This window comes from Macaca mulatta, chromosome 13, assembly GCF_049350105.2.
Source record: "Macaca mulatta isolate MMU2019108-1 chromosome 13, T2T-MMU8v2.0, whole genome shotgun sequence".
In the NCBI taxonomy this organism is placed as follows: Eukaryota; Metazoa; Chordata; class Mammalia; order Primates; family Cercopithecidae; genus Macaca; species Macaca mulatta.
In genome coordinates, this window is record NC_133418.1 from 107330757 (window position 1) to 107352789 (window position 22033).

The 22033-nt window shown below is 36.8% G+C and overlaps 1 protein-coding gene across 7 annotated transcripts in view; it reads left to right on the top strand.

Moving 5' to 3' along the window:
- The window catches only part of SMC6 (structural maintenance of chromosomes 6), an 88298-nt gene extending 69560 nt beyond the window's left edge, over window positions 1-18738 (top strand). For 4 of the 7 annotated variants that reach the window (XM_077958716.1, XM_015111754.3, XM_015111757.3 and 1 more), the window contains 4 exons: window positions 3382-3487; window positions 11981-12133; window positions 16014-16111; window positions 16911-18738. In XM_077958716.1, coding sequence (XP_077814842.1) covers window positions 3382-3487; window positions 11981-12133; window positions 16014-16111; window positions 16911-17025 — 472 coding nt within the window. In that variant the 3' untranslated portion in view covers window positions 17026-18738. Of the gene's footprint in view, window positions 1-3381; window positions 3488-6748; window positions 6885-11980; window positions 12134-16013; window positions 16112-16910 lie in introns of all 7 variants that reach the window. The other 3 variants (XR_013402502.1, XR_013402503.1, XR_001438932.3) reach the window with 2 other exon arrangements.
- The last annotated feature ends 3295 nt before the right edge of the window (window positions 18739-22033 follow it).

Below are 22033 nucleotides of genomic sequence, written 5' to 3' on the forward strand. Positions count from 1 at the left end.
AGGTTTTTTGCAAAGTACTGGTCTTAGAGTTTACAGGCATACCTCATTTTACTGCAGTTCACTTTATTGCACTTCACAAATGTTGCATTTTTTACAAATTGAAGGTTCAGGGCAAGCCTGCTTCAACCAAGTCTGTCAGCACCATTTATCCAACAGCGTGTGATCACTTAATGTCTCTGTGTCATATTTTGTTTAATTTTTGCAATATTTCAGGCTTTTTCGTTATTATTAATCTGTTGTAGTGATCTGTCATCAGTAATCTTTGTTACTGTTGAAATTGTTTTCGGGTGCCACAAACGGTGCCCATATAAGACAGCAAACTTAACAAATGTTGTGTGTGTTCTTCCTGCTCCACTGACTGGCCATTCATTCCCTCATCTCTCTCTGTCCCCTTGGGCCTCCCTATTCCCTGAGACACAACAATATTGAAATTAGGCTAGTTAATAGCCTTACAGTGACCTCTGAGTGTCCAAGTGAAAGGAAGAGTAGGATTTCTATCACTTTAAATCAAAAGCTAGAAATGATTAAGCTTAGTGAGGAAGGTATGTCAAAAGCCAAGATAAGCCAAAAGCTAGGCCTCTTGTGCCAGTTAGCCAAGTTGTAAATGCAAAGGAAAATTTCTTGAAGGAAATTAAAAGTGCTATTCCAGTGAACATACTAATGATAAGAAAATTAGACAGCCTTATTGTTGATATGAAGAAAGTTTCAATGGTCTGGATAGAAGATCAAAGCAGCTGTAACATTCCCTTAAGTCAAAACCTAATCCAGAGCAATGCCCTAACTGTCCAATTCGATGAAGGCTGAGAGAGGTGAGGGAGCTGCAGAAGAAGAGTATGACACTAGCAGAGGTTTGTTCATGAGGTTGAAGGAAAGAGGCCATCTTTGTAATATAGAAGTGCAAGGTGAAACAGCAAGCACTGATGTAGAAGCTGCACATTATACAGAAGATCTGACTAAGATAACTGATGAAAGTGGCTACACTAAGCAATGGATTTTCAACACAGACAAAACAGCCTTGTATTAGAAGATACCATCTAGGACTTTCATAGCTGGAAAGGAGAAGTCAATGCCTGGCTTCACAGGACAGGCCAAATCTCTTTATTAGAGGCAAATGAAGCTAATGACTTTAAGCCAATGTTTATTTACCATTCTGAAAATCCTAGGACCCTTAAGAATTGTGCAATCTACTTTGCATGTGCTGTACAAATGGAAAAACAAAGCCTGATGAGAGCACATTTGTTTATAGCATCATAGATTACTGAATATTTTAAGCCCACTATTGAGTCTTACAGCTCAGAAATATTTCTTTGAAAATGTTACTGCTCATTGACAGTGCACCTGGTCACCCAAGAGCTGATATGATATACAAGAAGATTAATGTTGTTTTCATGCCTACTAACATCCATTCTGTAACCCATAGATCAAGGAGTAATTTTACCTCTCAAGTCTCTTATTTAAGAAATATATTTTGTAACACCATAGCTGCTGTACATAGTGATTCCTCAATAGATCTGAGCAAAGTAAATTGAAAACCTTCTGGAAAGGACTCATCATTCTTGATACCATTAAGAACATTTATGATTCATGGGAGGAAGTCAAAATATCAACAATAGTGTAAACAAAACTTTTGTATGCAGTGGGAAACCAAAAAACATGTGTGACTCACTTTATTGCAATATTCGCCTTTTTTTGTGGTAGTCTGGAACTGAACCTGCAGTATTTCTGAAGTATGCCTGTATTACCTTCATATGATTCTTCACCACTGACATATTTCATATTGTTTACTCAGTACTCAGTCTTAGGAGGGGAGTAAAAACGACCTAATTTTTAAAATTGTTATGTCTTTACTCTGGAGAACTTTGCCATTTTTTTTTTTTGAGACGGAGTCTCGTTCTGTCGTGAAGGCTGGAGTGCAGTGGCTCGATCTCGGCTCGCTGCAAGCTCTGCCTCCCGGGTTCACGCCATTCTCCTGCCTCAGCCTCCCGAGGAGCTGGGACTACAGGCTCCCGCCACTACGCCAGGCTTATTTTTTTTATTTTTAGTAGAGACGGGGTTTCACCGTGTTAGGCAGGATGGTCTTGATATCCTGACCTTGTGATCCGCCCGCCTCGGCCTCCCAAAGTGCTGGGATTACGGGCGTGAGCCACGGTGCCCAGCCAGAACTTTGCCATTTTATGACAACAGTCTCTTTTAGACATCCCATAAATGGAGCAATAAATGAATACATATCTGTATTGAAAGAAAAGTTAATAGAAAACTCTGAAAACCAGCTAGCAGTGGTTGCTGTGGCAGCAGAAGGAAACTCAGGCTATCAGTGATTTCTAGTGTGGGAATTTAATTCAGTTCAGGGAGGGAAATAGGAAGGAAAAGAGTACCAGAGAAGTGAGCTTTAGGCTTACTAGGGAGCAAAGATGTTATGAAACCACGGCCAGTGACTTACCACACAGATCTTATTTTCTAAATACCATTCCCCGCTAAAAGGAACCGGGGCTCCATGGAGAAATGGTGGATTCCAGAGCTGGGCAGGGAAGGTACAGATGAACCTCATGCTATGGCAGAAAGGAAGGAAGGGCTCAAAAAAAAAAAAGGGGAGTCATGATAAAAGGACACATGATCCAGCTTGAAGGGGGTGCCCACTGGAAAAATCTAGGACAGTTTGAGGATCTCAATAAGTATAGTAATAGATGGTGTGAACAATGCAAAAATAAAGCCAATGAATAAGACTCCCTAATCTATTCTGATACATAGAAAGTTAGATAAGGAAATAAAGAATTGAGGAAGAAGGGAAAGTTCCTTACAGTAAAATGCCATCTAATATGTAGAGAAGGAAAGATAGAGTTTGCATTGTGCCAAGCGAAGGTAAGATAGAGTTTGCATTGTGCCAAGCAAAGTGTAAGGCATTAGAGGTACCCAGTGCTTAAGAGAGTGCCCTTAGCTTTTTTGCTACTGTGAAATTGGAAGGAGGCAAAATAAATAGATATTTTGTCCATTTATCTTGTCACCATTAGAGTTAATCCTCTCAAGGACAAAATATCTTTGTAATGTATTAGGGTAATACCTTAGATTATTAATTAGTTGAATGATTGATACATTCCTAAGCACTGACTATGGTATAATGTGTTAAATGTGAGATGACTCTTTAATTCATTTCATTAATTTTTTTATTATAAAAGTAAATGAACTGGTGAAAATGTAGGGACATAAATGAATATAAAGACACAAGGGAAAAAATATTACCTAAAACTCAACTAGTAAGTGAGTAACCAATGTTTACATTTTGGCATATTTCCATCTGGTTTTCTAACATGCTTAGATCATGCTGAATATAGTTTTAAAAAACCTTTGCCCTCTTATTAATGTGCCTAATTTTTAAATTTCAAGGTGTTTGACTTTACGATGCAAATTGTACTTTGACAACTTACTATCGCAGCGGGCCTATTGTGGAAAAATGAATTTTGACCACAAGAATGAAACTCTAAGTATATCAGTAAGTATCTTAATTCTTTTCATCCTAATCATTAGAAAAACTAGTTATTTCTTTTCTATTTTTGTTGGGTATTTTTTAGAGGCAGAGTCTTACTCTGTTTCCCAGGCTGGAGTGCAGTGGTACGATCATAGCTCACTGTAACCTTGCATGGGCTCAAGTGACCCACCTGCCTCAGCCTCCCAAGTAGCTAGGACTATAGGTGCATGCCACCATGCCCAGCTAATTTTTTTTTTTTTTCTGTATAGACAATGTCTCACTATGTTGCCCAAGCTGTCTTAAACTCCTGGCCTCAAGCAATTCTCCTTCCAAAGTGCTAGGATTATCGGTGTGAGCCACCATGCCTAGCCTGCTGCTTTTCTTTTGATAAAACATTGATAAACTTTAACCTGTTGTCTTTGATTTTTAACTTAAGGATGGTCTTTGCCAACGTGTTGAATATAAATTGATCTCACTAAATAAAGCTCCTAGCATAGATTTTATTTGTAGACAAACACATTATTTTCTTAGGGTGATAATTGGGAATTTTTTTTCAGTGACAAGTATTTACCTTGTCTTTCTACTCCACTAGTTTCCTTTTAAAATGTATACAGCATTTTAAATTATTCGGGACTTTATGGAAAGTACATAGTCTCCAGTCTCCTATAAGGAAGCAAAGAAGGTTCTTCCCCACTTAATTGTGTTTTTACTCTTTACTTCTGAAGTTGTCCCTAGATCTGGCCACTTTTGAGTAAAAAAAGCTACCGTGTTCAACTTGATTTTATGGGTTCTTTCATAGTCGTGTGTTAAAAGGGCATATTGAGATATGGCATTAAAAAAATGTATAGTCAGGAGGCCAGGAACAACTACCCACTCTAAATGTTCTGGAGCAGAACTTTCAAATAATTACCTACTGCTGTTAGTTACCATAAATCTTATCCTTTCATTTTAGTACTTAGAATAAATGTTAAATTTTTGGAACATCTTTTTTGTTTAAAAGCTTTGCATTTTAACCATATTAGAAAGTCAACTTTTACTCTCTTTAATTTCTACTGCTAGATCATGGATAACTCCTCTTTACCCACCTTTGGTTTTTAAAAGACCCAATTATTAAAGATACAAATTGAAAGTATTGAGAACAATTGTGATTATTGATAGGGAAGGTAGTATGTCATGGTAGTTTATTGTTCTCACTGCAGACTATAAAAAAGCCAGGGAAATTACAAAACTTTTATTTTTAAAAAGACATTGGAAAGGTGTCTAAAGAGTAATGACTAGACAAATTGGAATTCCAAGGGATAGGGGAGCCTGTCCAAGGTAAGCTGACAATTGCTGGACATTTTCTTTCCTGGGAGCGTTTGCTGGTTCTGGGCTTTCAGTAGTCTAGTCCTAGGAGGAGGGCTAACAAGTAGTAGCAGGAGGAGGAGGAGGACTGACAAAACAGTAGAAACTTGGGAAGGGAACTGCTAGGCACCTAACTAATATTTCAGTCAGTCAATTCCTTAGTTCTGATGTTGTGCACAGTTGGCCCAAGGAACAGTTATGAATGAAAAGTGGACTAAGTCTTAGGAAAATTGCAATTTATGCCCAACCCAGCTTTCTCCCTTATTGACTGTGAGCCCTATCATACCTGAAGCCTAATATAAGGAAAGGGGGCCCCTCTTTAGTGAAATATTGTACATTTGGAGGCACCATTGATCTTTTACACAAAATATCAAGCATAAGATAATAAAGACTGAGTGCCTACACCCTAAGATCAGGAAGAAAGCAGTTCTGTCCACGTTCACCATTTATATTCAGAAGTAGAACTAAAGGTTTTAACCAGTGCAGTTAGCCCAGAAAAAGAACTAAGACGTGTATATTGGAACAGAAGAAGTAAAATTCTTTTGATCCACAAATATGGTTATCTCTGCAGAAAATCTGATGGAATCTACAAAAAGAGCTACTAGAACTAGTTGAAGTTATAACTAGCAAGGCTGCAGACACAATCAGTATGCAAAAATGAATTACAATTCTATATACTTGCACCAAATGATTAGAAATTGAAATTTTAAAAAATACTATTTATATTAGCATCAAAAATATAAACTACCTAGGGAAAAATCTGCCAGAAGATATTCAAGACCTGTATACTGAAAACTACTAAAATAGATGCTGAGAAGCTAAAGAAGACCTAAATAAATGGAGAGACACAGGGTGTTGCTAGAGCAGAAGACTCAGTATTATTAAGAAGTAAGTTCTTCCCAAATTGATCTACAGACTGACTCGACTCAGTTTTCATTAAAATGCCAGCAGACGTTTTTGTAGAAATTGGCAAGCTGATCCTAAAATTCATATAGAAATGCAAAGGGCCTAAACTAGCCAAAACAACTTTGAAAAGGAAGAATAAAATTGGAGGACTTATCAAATTGTGCACTTTAAATATATGAGGTTTATTATATTTCATTTATACTTAAAGCTGTAAAAATTACCACATATATGAAGCATGGAAAGGTGACTGATAATTTTTTTTTAAGTAGAAAATAGAACCAGACCACCAGATGATAGTTACAAGAGAAAGCAGACTAATATTTTTAACCATGATTAATTTGTTAAAGAACATAGAGTTAATTATAAACAAAATGGACAAAACAGATTCAACATTGAATTGGAATCCACAATTTCAATACAGAATTGGAAGCTACAAGAACATTCTAAAACTGAAAAGCGTAATATCTGAAATTAAGAACCCATTGGATGAATTTAACAGCCAACTGGACACAACAGAAGACAAAATTAACAAATCAAGGCAGGTCTAAGGGAAATGTCTAAATTGAACAGCATAAAAACAGAAAACACTGAACAGAGTTTGAGATATGAGGAGCACAACCAGCAAGTTTAACATAATTGGAGTCCCTATAGGATAGAACAAAGAATGAGCAGAAAGAATATTTGAAGAGATAATGTTTGAGAATTTTCAAAACTGAAATACATCAATCTAGATTCAGAAACCTCAGCAACCTATAAGTGAGATAAATATAAAGAAAACCACACTTAAAATCTATAGGATAGTCAAATAGCTGAAAACCAAAAACAAAGAGGTAACCTTACAAGTAGCAAGAGAGAAAATATGCGTTAGTTTTCAAAGAGCAACAATAAAACCGAAGGCAGACTTTTTAATAGAAATTGTGGAAAGTAAACGTTACCTGACAGACTTTAAAGTGCTAGCAGAATTGTTTCTAAAAACTGATATCTAGAATTCAATAACTAGCAAAACTTTTCAAAAATGAAGATGAAACATCTTAGTTTTCAGACAAACAAAAGCTGAAATAATTATTCTTCAGTATGCTTGGCCCACAAGAAATACTAGAGAACATCTTCAGATGAAAGAAACATGGATGGAAACATGGAACTGCAGAAGGAACAGAGAGGAATGCAAAAGGTAAATCTGTGGGTAAATACAAAACAGTTTCGGCTGTCTAAATCAACAATAATAATATTGTTGAATAGACACTCGAGTCTTGAGGGGCTTAGAAGCTGTAAAAGTCAAATGTATGACAATAGCACCAAAAGGGAATAGAAGTACATGGAGTTCTAAACTGTTGTAAGGTTCTTGTACCTTTCAGGAAGTAATACCAATACTAATTTAAGATAAACTAATACATCAGCGATACATATTGCAATCTCTAGAGTAACCACTGAATTTTAAAAGAATGTATAATTGTAAAGCTCACAGAGACCAAACAAAAGGAATGGAAAGCAAAAATACTCAATTAAATGAAGGCAAAAAGGGAAGAGGAATAAAGAACATATGGAACAAATTGGAAGGAGATGCATGACTCAAATATAGATACATCAGTAATTACATTAAGTGTAAGTGCACTAAATTATTAAATTAAAAACAGGCTGAATAGAAAAAAACTAACTGTATGCTATTTATCAAAATACACCTTAAATATTAACATAAGGACAGAGAAGATCCTAAGTAAAATATGGTAAAAGATACACCATGAAAACATTAGCCAAAGGAAAGCTGGTTAAGCTATAATAATAACAAAATAGATTTTATGCAAGAAATATTACTAGAAGCCAAAAGGGCCACTTTGTAGTTATAAAAGTTATTTTTAAAAAAATTTAATTTGTATGTACCTAATAACATAGCTTCAAAATACATAAAAATTGGGAGAACTAAAAGGCAAAGTAAAAGAATTGACAGTTATAGTTGGAAATTTTAATAAACTTTTCTCAGTAATGGATAGAACAATCAGATTAAAAGTCAGTAAGGCAATATAAGATTTAAATTACACAACCAAATTCACCTAATTGGTAGAACTATAGAACATTGTGCCAAACTACCCTAGATTGTATATTGTTTTGAAGTACATGTGGAACATTTACCAAAATAGACCATTTCCTGGCTATAATGCAAATCTCAACAAATTTCAAAGGATTGATGTCATACAGAATATGTTGTAAAGTGGAATGAAATTAGAAATAACAGAAAGGTAACCTTAAAACTTAATGAATGTTAGAAAATTAGGCAGCACATTTCTCTATAATCTGTAGGTCAAAAAAGAAATCAAATAGAAATTAGAAGATAATTTTGAATCAAACAACAATAAAAAGAAAACATCAAAACTTGTATGATACAGCCATAGGATTTCTCAGAAGGGAATTTATAACTCTAAATAGATACATTAGTAAAAATGGAAGGCTGAACATTAATGATCTAAGTTCTATCTCAGGATGCTAAAAGGAAAAAAAGTCCATTATAAATTCAAGTAGAGAGAAGGATACAATGATAAAAGCAGAAGTTGGATAGTAGAAAGCAAATGGACAATAGCAATGAAACAGAATAGACACCTGAGGAAGACCTTACCTACACACATAAGTCGTATGTATATGTAATGACAAGACTCCACTGCAAGCCTGTGGAAGAGGGTGGTCTTCTCATGAATGGTGTGAGATTCAAATTGTTGGATATCCTTTTGGTAAAATAAACAGTAAGCGGCCGGGCGTGTAATCCCAGCACTTTGGGAGGCTGAGGCGGGTGGATCATCTGAGGTCGGGAGTTTGAGACCAGCCTGACCAACATGGAGAAGCCCCATCTCTACTAAAAATACAAAATTAGCTGGGCAGGGTGGCGCATGCCTGTAACCCAGCTACTCAGGAGGCTGAGGCAGGAAAATCACTCACACCCGGGAGGCGGAGGTTGCAGTGAACCGAGATCACACTATTACACTCCAGCCTGGGCAACAAGAGCAAAACTCTATCTGAAAAAAAAAATTAAAAATTAAAAAAGAAAAATACACAGTAAGCAAAGTTTGACCCCCTAACTTTATGTACAAAAACTAATTTAGAAGTTGATCATAGACCTAAATTTAAAACAATAAAGCTTCTAGAGGAAGAGAATGTCTTCATGTTTTTTTGAGAAGATTTTTTGAATGGGTGACACAAAAAGCAACGTACTGAAAAGAAAAGATGGATAATTTGGACTTTATTAAAATTAAGAACTTCTCTTCATAATAAAGTAACATTAAACATGTGATAAAAGAAGCTACAGACTAGGATAAGATTTATGATGCATACATGCAACAAAGGACTTATCTAGAATTTTAAAATAATAAGTAGTAAGAAAGAGACTGATGTCTCTTTAAAATGGTCAAAAGACTTAAACAGAAACTACTTTTAAATATCTAAGTGGTGAGTAAACACATGAAAAAGTGTCGTTAGTCATCAGAGAAATACTATTTATACCACAGTAAGTTACTGTCACACCCTTATGATGATGAAAATGAACAAGACTGGCAATGTCGTGTGTTGGTGAGGATGTGGAATTGCAGCTCTCATATATTGCTTGTGGGAGTATAACTTGGTAAAACTAATTTGGAAACCTCTCTGTCAATGTCTGTTAAAGCAGTTCCATTCTTGGGCATAAACCCAAGAAAAAATTAGTGCTTATTTTCTCAAACAGATATATTTGAAAGTGTTCAAAGAAGTTTTACTTATCATAGCCCAAAACTGAGCAACCCAGTGTCTACCTAGAGTCAAATGGATAAAGTTGGGTATATTCAAACAGTGACATGCTGTTCAATAATGAAAATAACAAACTGCTGTTACACACACCATAAATGATCTGACAATGGTGAGTGAAAGAAGCCAGTTACAAGGGTGTACATAGTGTATATAAATATGAAGTGTATATACAAAAGAGTATATGTAACATCTACATATGAAGTTCAGAAACTGTTAAGATTGATTTTGGGTGATTAAAATCAGAATAATAGTTACCTTTTCAGGGATGGTAGTATGATACAAATAGTTTGCTTAGATGCTGGGAATATTCTTGTGTCTTCATCTCAGTAGTGGTTACCCAGGTGTGTGTATGTATTCATGTAAAAATTGAGTTCTACATTTTTGTGCTCTTTACTCTATAAAAACTATTACTGTAATAAAAAATGGAGAAAAAGGAAAGTGTTAGAAGTACTTGAATAATTTATCTCCAGAGCTAACTATACAAAACAACTCAAGCTAGACTTTCTGATGTTGTCATCTCTGTTGTTCAAAAGAATATCAGATGAATCTTTAACTTACGTAACCTTCATTTTACTAATAAGGAAAGTGACACTGAAGTTCCATGATATGTTAGTAATAGATGAGAGGGTAAAAGCTAGATCCCCCAGATTTACCTAGGGCTTCATTTATTAAATTGGTACAAAGTACAGTTTTGGGGCAAGATTGCATCTTGGTGTTTAGTCCTTGCTTTTATATTGGAATTTTTATTTGGTTGATTGTTGGTTTGGTTTGTTCAGACTTATGATAGATGTAAAATTTTAGAGTATGTTTAGAATTGGAATTTTTACCTTAGAATATTCATAATGTTAATATTAAAAAATAAATGAATGCTCACTTGAGAGCTGTATCATTTTTCAAATAGTGAATTAAAAATATAGGAAGTTATATGTCTGCTATTGATATGAAACTAGTTGTTTCTCTTTTTTCACCTTGTATGCATATATGTATATCTGGAATTTTGTCAAAAAAAATAGAACCCTTCCTAATGTTATTGTATATTATCTTCTCAGGAAATTATGTGAACGATTTGCTGTTAATTTTATTAGTTGCTTTCTTATTGTTTTCATGGGCCCTTATTTAGTAAATAATTTTTTAAAGATTTTAGATTTTTAAAAAAATTAAAATTATTTAAATTTTAAAAGATTTTATTTAGAATTTATAAGAAATGCAATACAAAAGAAATACATTTTCTTTTTTTTGAGACAGGGTCTCGCTCTGTCGACCAGGCTGGAGTGCAATGGCGTGATCTTGGCTCACTGCAACCTCTGCCTCCCAGGCTCAAGCGATCCTCCCACCTCAGCCTCCCAAGTAGTTGGGACCACAGGACTGTGCCACCATGGCCAGCTAATTTTTGTACTTTTTTTTTTTTTTTTTTTGGTGGAGATGAGGTTTCCCCATGTTTCTCAGGCTAGTCTTGAACTCCTAGGTTCAAGCAATCCTTTAAATCTTTTTTTTTTTTTTTTTTTTTTTTGAGACTTAGCTCTGTCCCCAGGCTGGAGTGCAGTGGCACAATCTCAGCTCACTGCAAGCTCCACCTCCCGGGTTCACGCCATTCTCCTGCCTCAGCCTCCAGAGTAGCTGGGACCACAGGCGCCCGCCACCACGCCCAGCTAATTTTTTGTATTTTCAGTAGAAACGGAGTTCCGTCATGTTAGCCAGGATGGTCTCGATCTCCTGACCTCGTGATCCACCTGCCTCGGCCTCCAAAAGTGCTGAGATTACAGGCGTGAGCGCCTGGTCCTTTAAATCTTTTAAAAGATGTATTTCAATGCATTTCTTCGGCCAGTGTAAGTAAGCTTTTTAAAGTTGGTTCTGTCCTTTTGACATTCAGTAATTACTTTTAATGCAGCTTAACCACTAGGTGTCACTATAATTCAAGTAACAAAAAATCTCAGCACTTTTAAATGTTTGAAGCTTAAGTTTCAGGGCCGGGTGTGGTGGCTTAAACCTGTAATCCCAGCACTTTGGGAGGCTGAGACGGGAGGATTGCTTGAACCTAGGAGTTTGAGACCAGCCTGGGAAACATGGGGAGACCTCATCTCCACCCCCCCAAAAAAAATACAAACAGTAGCTGGCCATGGTGGCATACTTCTGTGGTCCCAACTTCTTGGGAGGCTGAGGTGAGAGGATCGCTTGAGCCTGGGAGACAGAGGTTGCAGTCAGCCACGATCACAACATTTATTAACATTTTTTAAATTATTAAGCCTTTGGAATTTTGGTATGTTAGATTCAGTTATGGTGAAAAAAGTTTTCAGTTTTATTCTCTTGCAGTAGAGCAAGAAATACCATTATGTGTAACTGTTTTACTGTAAAATATTTTGAATGGAATGGATATTTTCAAATCACTAAGTCATTTTATTCTCATCTCCTTTTTACTGTAAATCTATTATTTGTATTGTAAAAAATTTAATCTGGCCTTTCATTTACTTAGTTTTTGTTCCTTGTCAACTCATTCTCTTCAAGGTTCAGCCTGGAGAAGGAAATAAAGCTGCCTTCAATGACATGAGAGCCTTGTCTGGAGGCGAACGTTCCTTCTCCACCGTGTGTTTTATTCTTTCCCTATGGTCCATCGCGGAATCGCCTTTCAGATGCCTGGATGAGTTTGATGTCTACATGGTATTGTTCAATTTTAAATTGTTTTTCATCTGTTTGTTTGTTTGAAACATGTGTTTCTAAAGGAAGGAAATCTTTCTTTAGTTTTACCCCTAACAGGAAAGATCCTGCCCTGACTCTTTAGCCTGTGACCAGTAGTGGGGAAGAACTAAAGAACTGGAGTTCTCTCCCTTGCTTCCAGGCACACAGTACCCTAGAAACCCTGGAGGGGTCCTCCTCGCCCAGCATGGATATCCGTGCCCTCCATCATATCGGCGTTTTCTCCCTCACCCGCTCTCCCAGCTTATTTTCATCAACCCATAAATATGTTCAGGCTTTTTGTTTTAATACAAAATTGTAACCAGTTCACCACCCTGGCTTTGACTCACTCTAGTCACTGTTTACTGTTCCATCATACCCGCACATTTCAGAACAATGTATAGAACACAAGGGAGCAAGAACTTTTGAATTTCTGGTTAAAAAGCATAGGATTTGAGACCTACCTCTGACAGGCAAAATATCTCTACTTATTGGGTCTCAGTTTCTTCATCTACAAAACAATATTATTACTAATTCCTACCTCTCAGGGTTAGACTGAGGCTCAAATGGTATCTTTCATACGTTAAACTTACTGTGGTTCAGGCATATAGTAAGTTTTCATAAATTAGCAATTATTTTCTTCTTCATATCTCATTGTTTCCTAAATCTACTATAATCTGGATGTAGATGACACTACTCTAGCAAAACTTGTTTAGCAAAGGTTATAAATGAGCTTTAATCTTACCTTATTTTTTCAAGTATTTGACACCACAGACCTATCCTCCATACCTTAAAATGTGTCTTCTTACCAGCTGCCACCCTCTCTTTCCTGGTTTTCCTGTTTTTCTATTCTTTGTTCTTAATCTGCCACGCTGCCTCCCCTAATTCTAGTGCCCTTAAATGTTTGACGTCTTTGTTTGCTCGTTATAGTGTTATTGATTTTCCTGAATTCCATATCCTACTTCCCCCTACACATATACACATATCACAGTCCCCAAAACTACTACCTGCATATGGACAGATACCCACCAACTCATGGCACCACATCCTGTACCTTCCTGTACTCTAGACCCAGATGCCCTACTACCTGTTAGACATCACCTGGTAAACAACCAGTATCTGAAATTCAGTAGGCCTGAGGTTGAATGTGCCTTCATCTCAAAGCCTCTTTCTTTGCCTGAATTCCCTACCTTGATTAATGCAAACTATCATTACCAACGCAGTCACCTACCTTTGACACCTGTGATTTATCTTCGATTCTTCCTTGTCCAAGTCTGACTTCTGTTCGCTTCTCCTTTAAAACCGCTGTTTGGTCTCTGCCCTCTTCTCCTTTCTCACTGACATTCTTCCTCTCATCCCCGTCTCTTCGCCTCGTGCCTGTGGTGATAGCCTCTTCTCCGGACTCCCAGGCTTTCATGTGGCTCCTTCTTCGGTCCATCCTCCACCATTTTGGCAGGTTTACATTTCTACAGTTGATCTGATTGTGGTCATTCATCTATGTAAAACCCTTTGGTGGTTATTATATATGGAATAAATGTTTAATTCTGTAGGGTAGCTTTGAGACCCTTCATGATACCGTATTTGCCTACTTTTTTCAGCTGTTCTAAGCTGTTTGTAACTCTCCAAATATGGTGCCTCTGCCTAGTACGCCCTCCTTAATCACATGTCACTCTACTCATCTTTCAGGACATTGTTCAAATGCCACTTTTATGAGACTTCTGTGACCGCCATACCCTATCAGGCAGGGTGAGGAACTTCTCAGAGCTTCCTTTGCACCACCTTACATCAACTCATAATATATATTACTTTTATATTTTTATTTAAGATAAAAATATAAAAATGCTTTATATTATTAGATATTTTATACTATTTTTTATTCTGTTGTAGTTGTCTATTTTTATATCTGAATCGCCCACTAGATTGTAACCAGTTTCAGGTCATCAGCTATGTCTTAGATATTTATGTCTCTTAATGCCTAGTCTATAATAAACAGTAAGTGTGTATTCATGAATCAGAATTTATACCTGTGAGTGCTGTATAATCCCTTCAGTGTCAATTTTTTTCTGTGTACTATTGCTGAAAATGGGTTAGATATTCCTCCAAGAATTGTCTTCAGAGCTAATCACGAGTCATAGAAGAGGATTATTCTTTCCACGCAGTGTTTTTGTCCAGAATGGTGCTGTGCAGTCTTATCACCCATCTTGTATGTCAGATTTAATTCTAAGCAGCGCCTTTCTCTTTTAGAAACTTAGAGCTTCTTAATCAGAATGCACTTTGCCCCAACGAAATTATTCAGAAGAATGTACCCAAGTTCTGTGAGCTAATCCAAGGAAAACAATTTTTTTTTTGGTACTTTAGCAGTTTTGTTATAAAATAATAGGCCTTCACAGCAGATACGCCTGATGGAATTTTTATAATCAGAACCATTGAGCAGTATAGCCGGGATCTGTATCCCCTTTTGACTCCACAGCCCTTGTTCTAAATCACCATGCTGTATTGCCACATACAGTTTTATTTTTTATTTTTTTACTTATTTTTTTCAGAACATAGTCTCGTTCCGTCGCCTAGGCTGGAGTGCAGTGGTGTGATCTCAGCTCATTGTGACCTCCGCCTCCTGGGTTCAAGTGATCCTTGTGACTCAGCCACCTGAGTAGCTGGGATTATAGGTGCTCACCACCATGCCTGGCTAATTTTTGTATTTTTTGTAGAGACTGGGTTTTGCCATATTGGCCAGGCTGATCTCGAACTCCTGGCCTCAAGTGATCCACCCGCCTCAATCTCCCAACGTGCTGGGATTACAAGCATGAGCTGCTGCGCCCGGCACCACATATAGTTTTAAATTAAGACCTTTAAAATATACGTGTTCATGTGTCGATGATTCAAGGTGGTTGAGGAACACTTTGATTTTCTTGTACTGTTATTTAACTCAGAAAATGTAGCCACAGGTCTAGATCATTTAATCCCAAAACCTATTATAACTAAGCATTATTCTTTTTCTCTACCCTGATGTGCTATTTAACTTATTTAAAGATACAATCGAGAAATTGGTCTGTAAGTTCAAATTGGTTTACATTGTACAAATGGTAGAGGTAATGGGGAGAGGCAGACTTTTTACAACTTAACCTTTATCATTGAGGGAAAATTTGAGAGACTTAATGAATTTGAGACTAGCCACTTTTGTTAACATTACCCTGAGTCATTAACCATTACTGTGCAAATTAGATTTATTCTCGAACATTTATTTGCGTCAGGAGAATATTTTCTGATTATTTCAATTGCTACACGTATTTGAGGGAGGGGGGCCATGCATACAAATATTTTGACTATAGAAATTACCTGAAAGACATATTTATTCAGTTATTGTCCCCTAAGAGTTTCTCTTTTTTCCCTTAGAGATGGGGTTTCACTCTGTCATTCAGGCTACAGTGCAATGGTGTGATCATAGCGTACTATACCCTTGAGTTCCTGGGCTCAAGTGATCCTCCTGCCTCAGCCTCCCGAGTAACTAGGATGACAGACATGCACCACCATGCCCAACGTTTTTTTTTTTTTTTTTTTTTTGGTAGAGACAGGGTCTCACTATATTTGCCCAGGCTGGTCTCGAACTCCTGACCTCAGTTGATCCTCTCACCTCCACCTCTCAAAGCACTGGGAGTACAAGCATGAGCCACTGCAGCCAGCCAATTTTCTCCTAATGGTTTCTGGTATTTCTTTTCCAGTATAATAGATTTATTGGACATCATAGATAATGTAATGACTGATCCCTGGATGAAAATCCAGGAGCTTGTATCAGCCCACAGAATGCTGCTTTTACAGAAATGTGACTTACACAGTAGCAATCCTAACTTTTGCCTTTGTTTTTCAGGATATGGTTAATAGGAGAATTGCCATGGACTTGATACTGAAGATGGCAGATTCCCAGCGTTTTAGACAGTTTATCTTACTTACACCTCAAAGCATGAGGTAACTTTTTAAAACTTTCTAGATACACATCAAGTATACAAAAGGGGGAAAGAAATCTTTTACAATTTTAATTTTTAAAATACAAATACATACAAGACCAATGAAAATAAAAATTAACTCCCCTACTAGTTCGGGAGATTTGGGATGTTTTTCTCTTTTCGAGATATTTAAATTTTACTTGTATTACTTCCCTTTCATAACTGAAGCAAATTGTTACTATTCTGAGTCCGCTTCTTTGTCGTTATCATGACAAACTAAAGTAATATAATTTTAGTAATTCTGTTTGGACTAAAATGATTTATGATTTCCCTAATCTTGCCTCTTTTCTCTTGGTGACTTACAAATGTCAATCTTTCTAAACAAAGAGTTCTACTCTGCTGTCAGTATTTATTGGGTTCCTACAATGTGTCAGACACTATGTCACTTAGAGTTGATATTCTGTCTCTAAAGTGGCCATGTGATTATATGGGGATCTAAATTTGTGGTTGGGAATGTTCAGGTAACTCCTTCCTTGCTGGACAATAACAGAAATTTAAAAGAGTTGATATATAAATTTCTTTCATTTTCTTTTCCTCCAAACTGAAAATCCATGGAATCTAGCAGGAAGTTAATTTTTAAAATTGAAAACAAATTATTTCCTTATTGCAAATGATGTTTCTCCTAGAACTCTAGATATTAGACATATCCCAGATAATAGCCAAATATTTAGGTTTATATTTTCATGAGGTAATATTAGAATTTTTTTTTAATTGGTAAAAGGTTTCTTGGAAATTTGAGTAATTGATTTTGCTTCTTCCAGTTCACTTCCATCAAGTAAACTGATAAGAATTCTCCGAATGTCTGATCCCGAAAGAGGACAAACTACATTGCCTTTCAGACCTGTGACTCAAGAAGAAGAAGATGACCAAAGTTGATTTGTAACGTAACATGCCTTGTCCTGATGTTGAAGGATTTGTGAAGGGAAAAAAATTCTGGACTCTTTGATGTAATAAAATGAGACTGGAGGCATTCTGAAAGAAACTCCTTTATATATCCAACCACAATCAAACGTATAAATAAGCCTAGAAAACCCACTACAACCAGCAATTTAAGATTACTATTACTTTAAGAAAATCAAAAAAAAAAAAAAAGAAAAGAAAAGAAAATCAATTTCATAGTATTGGTTTTAAATCTTTTTAAGTTTTTTTATACCATCTATTTTTATAGATTCTTTTTCAGAAATAAAATTTTGTACATATATACATGTACATATCTGTTTAGTTTGGGTTCATTTCTATAGCATTTTGTAAGAAAATAAAAGTTTGAGCACCTGATTATATTTAGTTCTGCTTTTCCAGATATTACGTTCTATAGTTACCAAAAATGGATGAAGGGAGGGATTTCTCATTGCAGAGGGTGGGGTGCAAGGGCAGTAAGACACTTGTACGGAGCACTGAAGCTTTGCCAATTCTCTACACATGCCTTTTTCTCAGTCCTTTGTCCACCCTACCAAGAGGTTGTAACCAGTATAAGAAGTGGATAATAACAGTTTTTCACTCTGACCTCCAGCATGCTTGCCTGTTTTAAAAGCCCTCAGTTTGCAGTCCAGAGACTCTTCAGGCTTGTCCTTAGCTGAGAGGACACAGGCTAGAGGGATTGTGCAGACCAGGCTGGGAGAAGGGCTGGAAAAACTGGGAGTGGAGGGTGGATCCTCATGGAGCAGGAGAGTAGCTGGTGGCTCCAGGATCCTGAGGCCATGCAGTTGATGGTGAGCTGACATCAATTCTAAGACTCATCCTAATTTAGGGGTGTTAAAAAGTGTGCTGCTTAGAATGATTAAATATAGTTATTGTAAAAAATTATATTTATGAACTTTTTATTTTAGAAAACATGAATTTTATTGCTCCCCGTATTCTTTGTTTGATACTAGGATTCATGCTAAACTTTTAAAGAACATACTGGATATCAAGAAACATTCCTTACATTAGTAGCAATAAATATTAGAATAAATGTTTATGAAATTGAACTATTTTCAGAAAAAGGGCAGTATATTAAGAGCAGGGACTGTTCTCTAGTTATTGAGGAAAACTGGATTTTGTTTGTGTTTTCGGTGGAAGAAGAAGTTTAAGACACTTTAGTTCTTAAATTGAGGTTTGTTGCCAAATGAGAAGTTCACAAACTTGGGCTTTCTAATCTGAGAATTTCCAGGAAGAGGAAAGTGTGTGCTGAATATTTTAAACATTTCTCACTGATCATACAAAGTCTGATTTTTAAATTTACATTTATAATGCCTTTGTATTAAAACTATTTTTAACATGTGCTTTTCCAAATTAAAAATGAAGTAGAGTATACCAAATACATAAACTTCCATTAGCTAAGGAACTAATGTCTGAATTTTGTTATAGTTTTGAATGTTGTGCTCTTTAATACAGAACGGGAAACATAATCCTCAGGTATCCCAGCATCTCTTGTTGAATTGAAGATTATTCATTGCTTTGGCCTTACAAAGTTTTGGTTTCAACTATCATAAATGAAAATATCTTCCTTTAATGTTCTAAGTAGTGATAATATTATTAGAATGAAAGAATAAAAAGAAATTGTTCTTTTAAAACATGTGTAACTTCTAAAAATAAAACAATTTATATGTATTAAGGTCATGCTTTTGTGAATTGGGGAAAGTAATTGACTAAATTGATCCTCTGTGAATCGTGACCTAAATACATCATATAGGTGACTCTTCAACCCCTAGTTTGTCATCAGTGCAGCTATCACTGAGGGAAGTTCCAGAAAATAAGAAAGGCTTACTTGGATCTTAAATCTTACCTTCTCAAATCTTTGGGAGTAGAAATGATTAAAATCATTCTTAAAGTGACAAATGTGATGAGTTTTCATAAACCAAAGTGTAAAAAATATAGTTACTCAAATTAGTAATCAACACTAAAGATTCAGTAATTGTCTTCTTAAATGTTTTCCAAGTTTTCGTGTCTCATTTCTTCCATTTCCTAGTGCTTTTTTTTTTTTTTTTTTCCCCAGGGGCCGGGGGGCATGTCTTCCTCATGTCTGGGCTGTTTATGAGACCAAAATGATTAAATTCTGTGTAGAAAGCTGTTGGCTGGTAGTCATGAATTGGATTAGAAATGTTGGGGACTGATGAAAACCAAGTGATCTAGAATATCTGATTGAAAGTTCTCCTGAGTACAAACTAGATGTGGAGCGTGGGGGAGAAAATGTTTATAAACTTTGTCCTGGGGCAATACTTTTTTGGTTACATTTATGACTTAGCTATGCATCTACATAGATGCCTTCTACTTTAAACAATTCGGATTTTCAGGAGAACTTGGTTTGAAATTTGCAGTCCTAAAAGTATAGTTACTAACGTTTCATGGCTTGAACTAAATACCCATGGACTTGAAGATATATCAAAATATTTGTAGGAACAGGTTTTGTTATTTAAGGGTTGGCAAAGTAATAATGTGAATATAAATAAGCTGTTTCTTTGAGTCAGCAAATGAAATTTTCTAAAGCATATATAATATTGATAGTTAGCATATTAATTTTAGCATTGGCATCTGGATAGAATCCATGGAAACAGAAGTGGCCTGAGTGTACTCACTAATTATAGCAAGCTTAACAGGACTTTTTCTGCCTAATTTTTCTCCAGTTTGAAAATGCAGAGATTAATTCATTAAAAAATGATTAAGTTCCTGCCATGAGCTAGGGACTGTTTTAATTACTGAGAAGACTGTAGTACTTAAAATACTACACAACAGTACTTAAAATAGTACTAAATCTGTCCTCATGGAGTTTGAAATCTAGTTAGACATAAGCAATACCGTACATAATCTCAGTGACTGCTAATTCTTTTGAATAATAATAAAGCAGTGTAAGGATTTGAGAGAGCAGAGAGGACTGGTATTTTTTGTTTTTTTTTTTGTTTGTTTGAGACGGAGTCTTGCTTTGTCACTCAGGCTGGAGTGCAGTGGTGCGATCTTGGCTCACTGCAGCCTCTGCCTCCTGAGTTCCAGTGATTCTCCTGCCTCAGCCTCCTGGGTAGCTGGGATTACAGGCGCACGTGACCACACCCAGCTACTTTTTGTATTTCGAGTAGATATGGGGTTTCATCATGTTGGCCAGGCTGGTCTCGAACTCCTGACCTCAGGTGATCTGCCCGCCTTGGCCTCCCAAAGTGCTGGGATTACAGGCATGAGCCACTGCACCCAGCCAGTATTTTGAATGGCGTGTCAAGGCTACAGAAGGCAATATTTGAGCAGAGGCCTGAAACAAGTGATAGAACAAGCTGTGAGGAGGGAAATGTGCAAGGCAAAAGTTCCAGGCAGAAGGAATGAGTGCATGGGGCTTAGAGATAAGAATGAACTTCATGTCTAGGAATTTTAAGGCCAGTGTTGGTAGAGCTTAGTGAGGAAGGAGGATTGGTAGGGGGTGAACTTCAGAGGTAGGCAGACAGAGATCATTTGAGGCCCTAAAATTATGGTAAGCAACAGATGTGGTGTATGCATTTTAAAAGAATCCTTTGGCTGCTGTGTGAATAGATTAAGGTGGAGCAAACATTGAAAGAGTATGAGCAATTTGGAGACTTGCAGTGGTCCAGGTAAGGTTGGGCATGGTGACTTGGACTAAGGTGGTGGAGACAGAAACATTCAGATTTGAAATAGGCAGAAGACTTGCCTATGAGAATACTGGAGTTGTGAGAGAGAAATCAAAGATAATTTTCTTGGGGCCTGAGGCCTAAATAGCTGGATGAACAATGATTCATTCACAGAGGTAGGAGCAATGCAGAAGTGGAGGGAGTAATGGCTGCCCTGTGGAGAGATGGAATCTCTGGGCTGAGTATGCAACCTTGAGATAATTCTTTAGATACTAACCAGCTAGTTAAGCACGTACTTGATGGGAAAATTTACATTGGTAAATGTAAGAACTTGGAAAATAATAATAGGACTTAGGATACTGAAGACCTGCAAAATGCTGGGAAAAAATTCAAATTGCATGCCCAAACTATGTCGGAAACTTAATTGTTTTCGAAAAAGAAGCTCAGGAAACAGTGTGATATTTTACTTAGAAGCTCTGATTGCCATTTCTTGCTAGACCCCTGTACATCCTTTGCCATGAGGACGTCTGTTTAAGCTTGTGCTTTGCTTCTTCATGTGATTTCCAACTGTGTGGAAGAAATAAGTGTCTGGCCTCTAAGAAAGTAGTTTATATTCATCCAGAGACTGTAACACTGAATGAATGAATTACAGGAAAAATGAAGCCTTAAAGCAGTATGATTTCCTTTTTAAAATAGTTTGGAGTTATTTACAGAATGAGAGGAAATATGGAAACTTAGGACTTATAAATGCAGAAAGAGTTGAGACTAGACGTATAGAAAATCAGACACTTGGGGGGTTGGCCAGGCGTGGTGGCTCACACCTGTAATCCCAGCACTTTGGGAGGCTGAGGCGGGCAGACCACTTGAGGTCAGGAGTTTGAGACCAGCCTTGCCAACATGTGAAACCCTGTTTCTACTAAAAATACAAAAATTAGCCAGGCATGGTGGCATATGCCTGTAATCTCAGCTACTTGGGAGGCTGAGATGGGAGAACCTCTTAAACCCCAGGAGGTGGAGGTTGTAGTGAGCTGAGATTGTGCCACTGCACTCCAGCCTGGGTGACAGAGCAAGACTCTGAAAAAAATAATAGAAAGATGCTTGGGGGCCTTTTCCCTTCAGACCAGCAGCAGGGCTTAAACAGCTAATTAACATGTTAATTAAAATGGCAGTTGAGTGTAAGCTAGAACCAGTAGAACCCAGGCACACTTAATTAAAGGAAGCCCGTAGTTAGTCCTGTCTGAAGGAACCCCAGTAGCTGGTTAGGATATCAAGGTCAGCGAGGATTCAGGTTGCTGAGATACAATGTGTGTTTAAATGGAACTTTCTTAAAACCAACA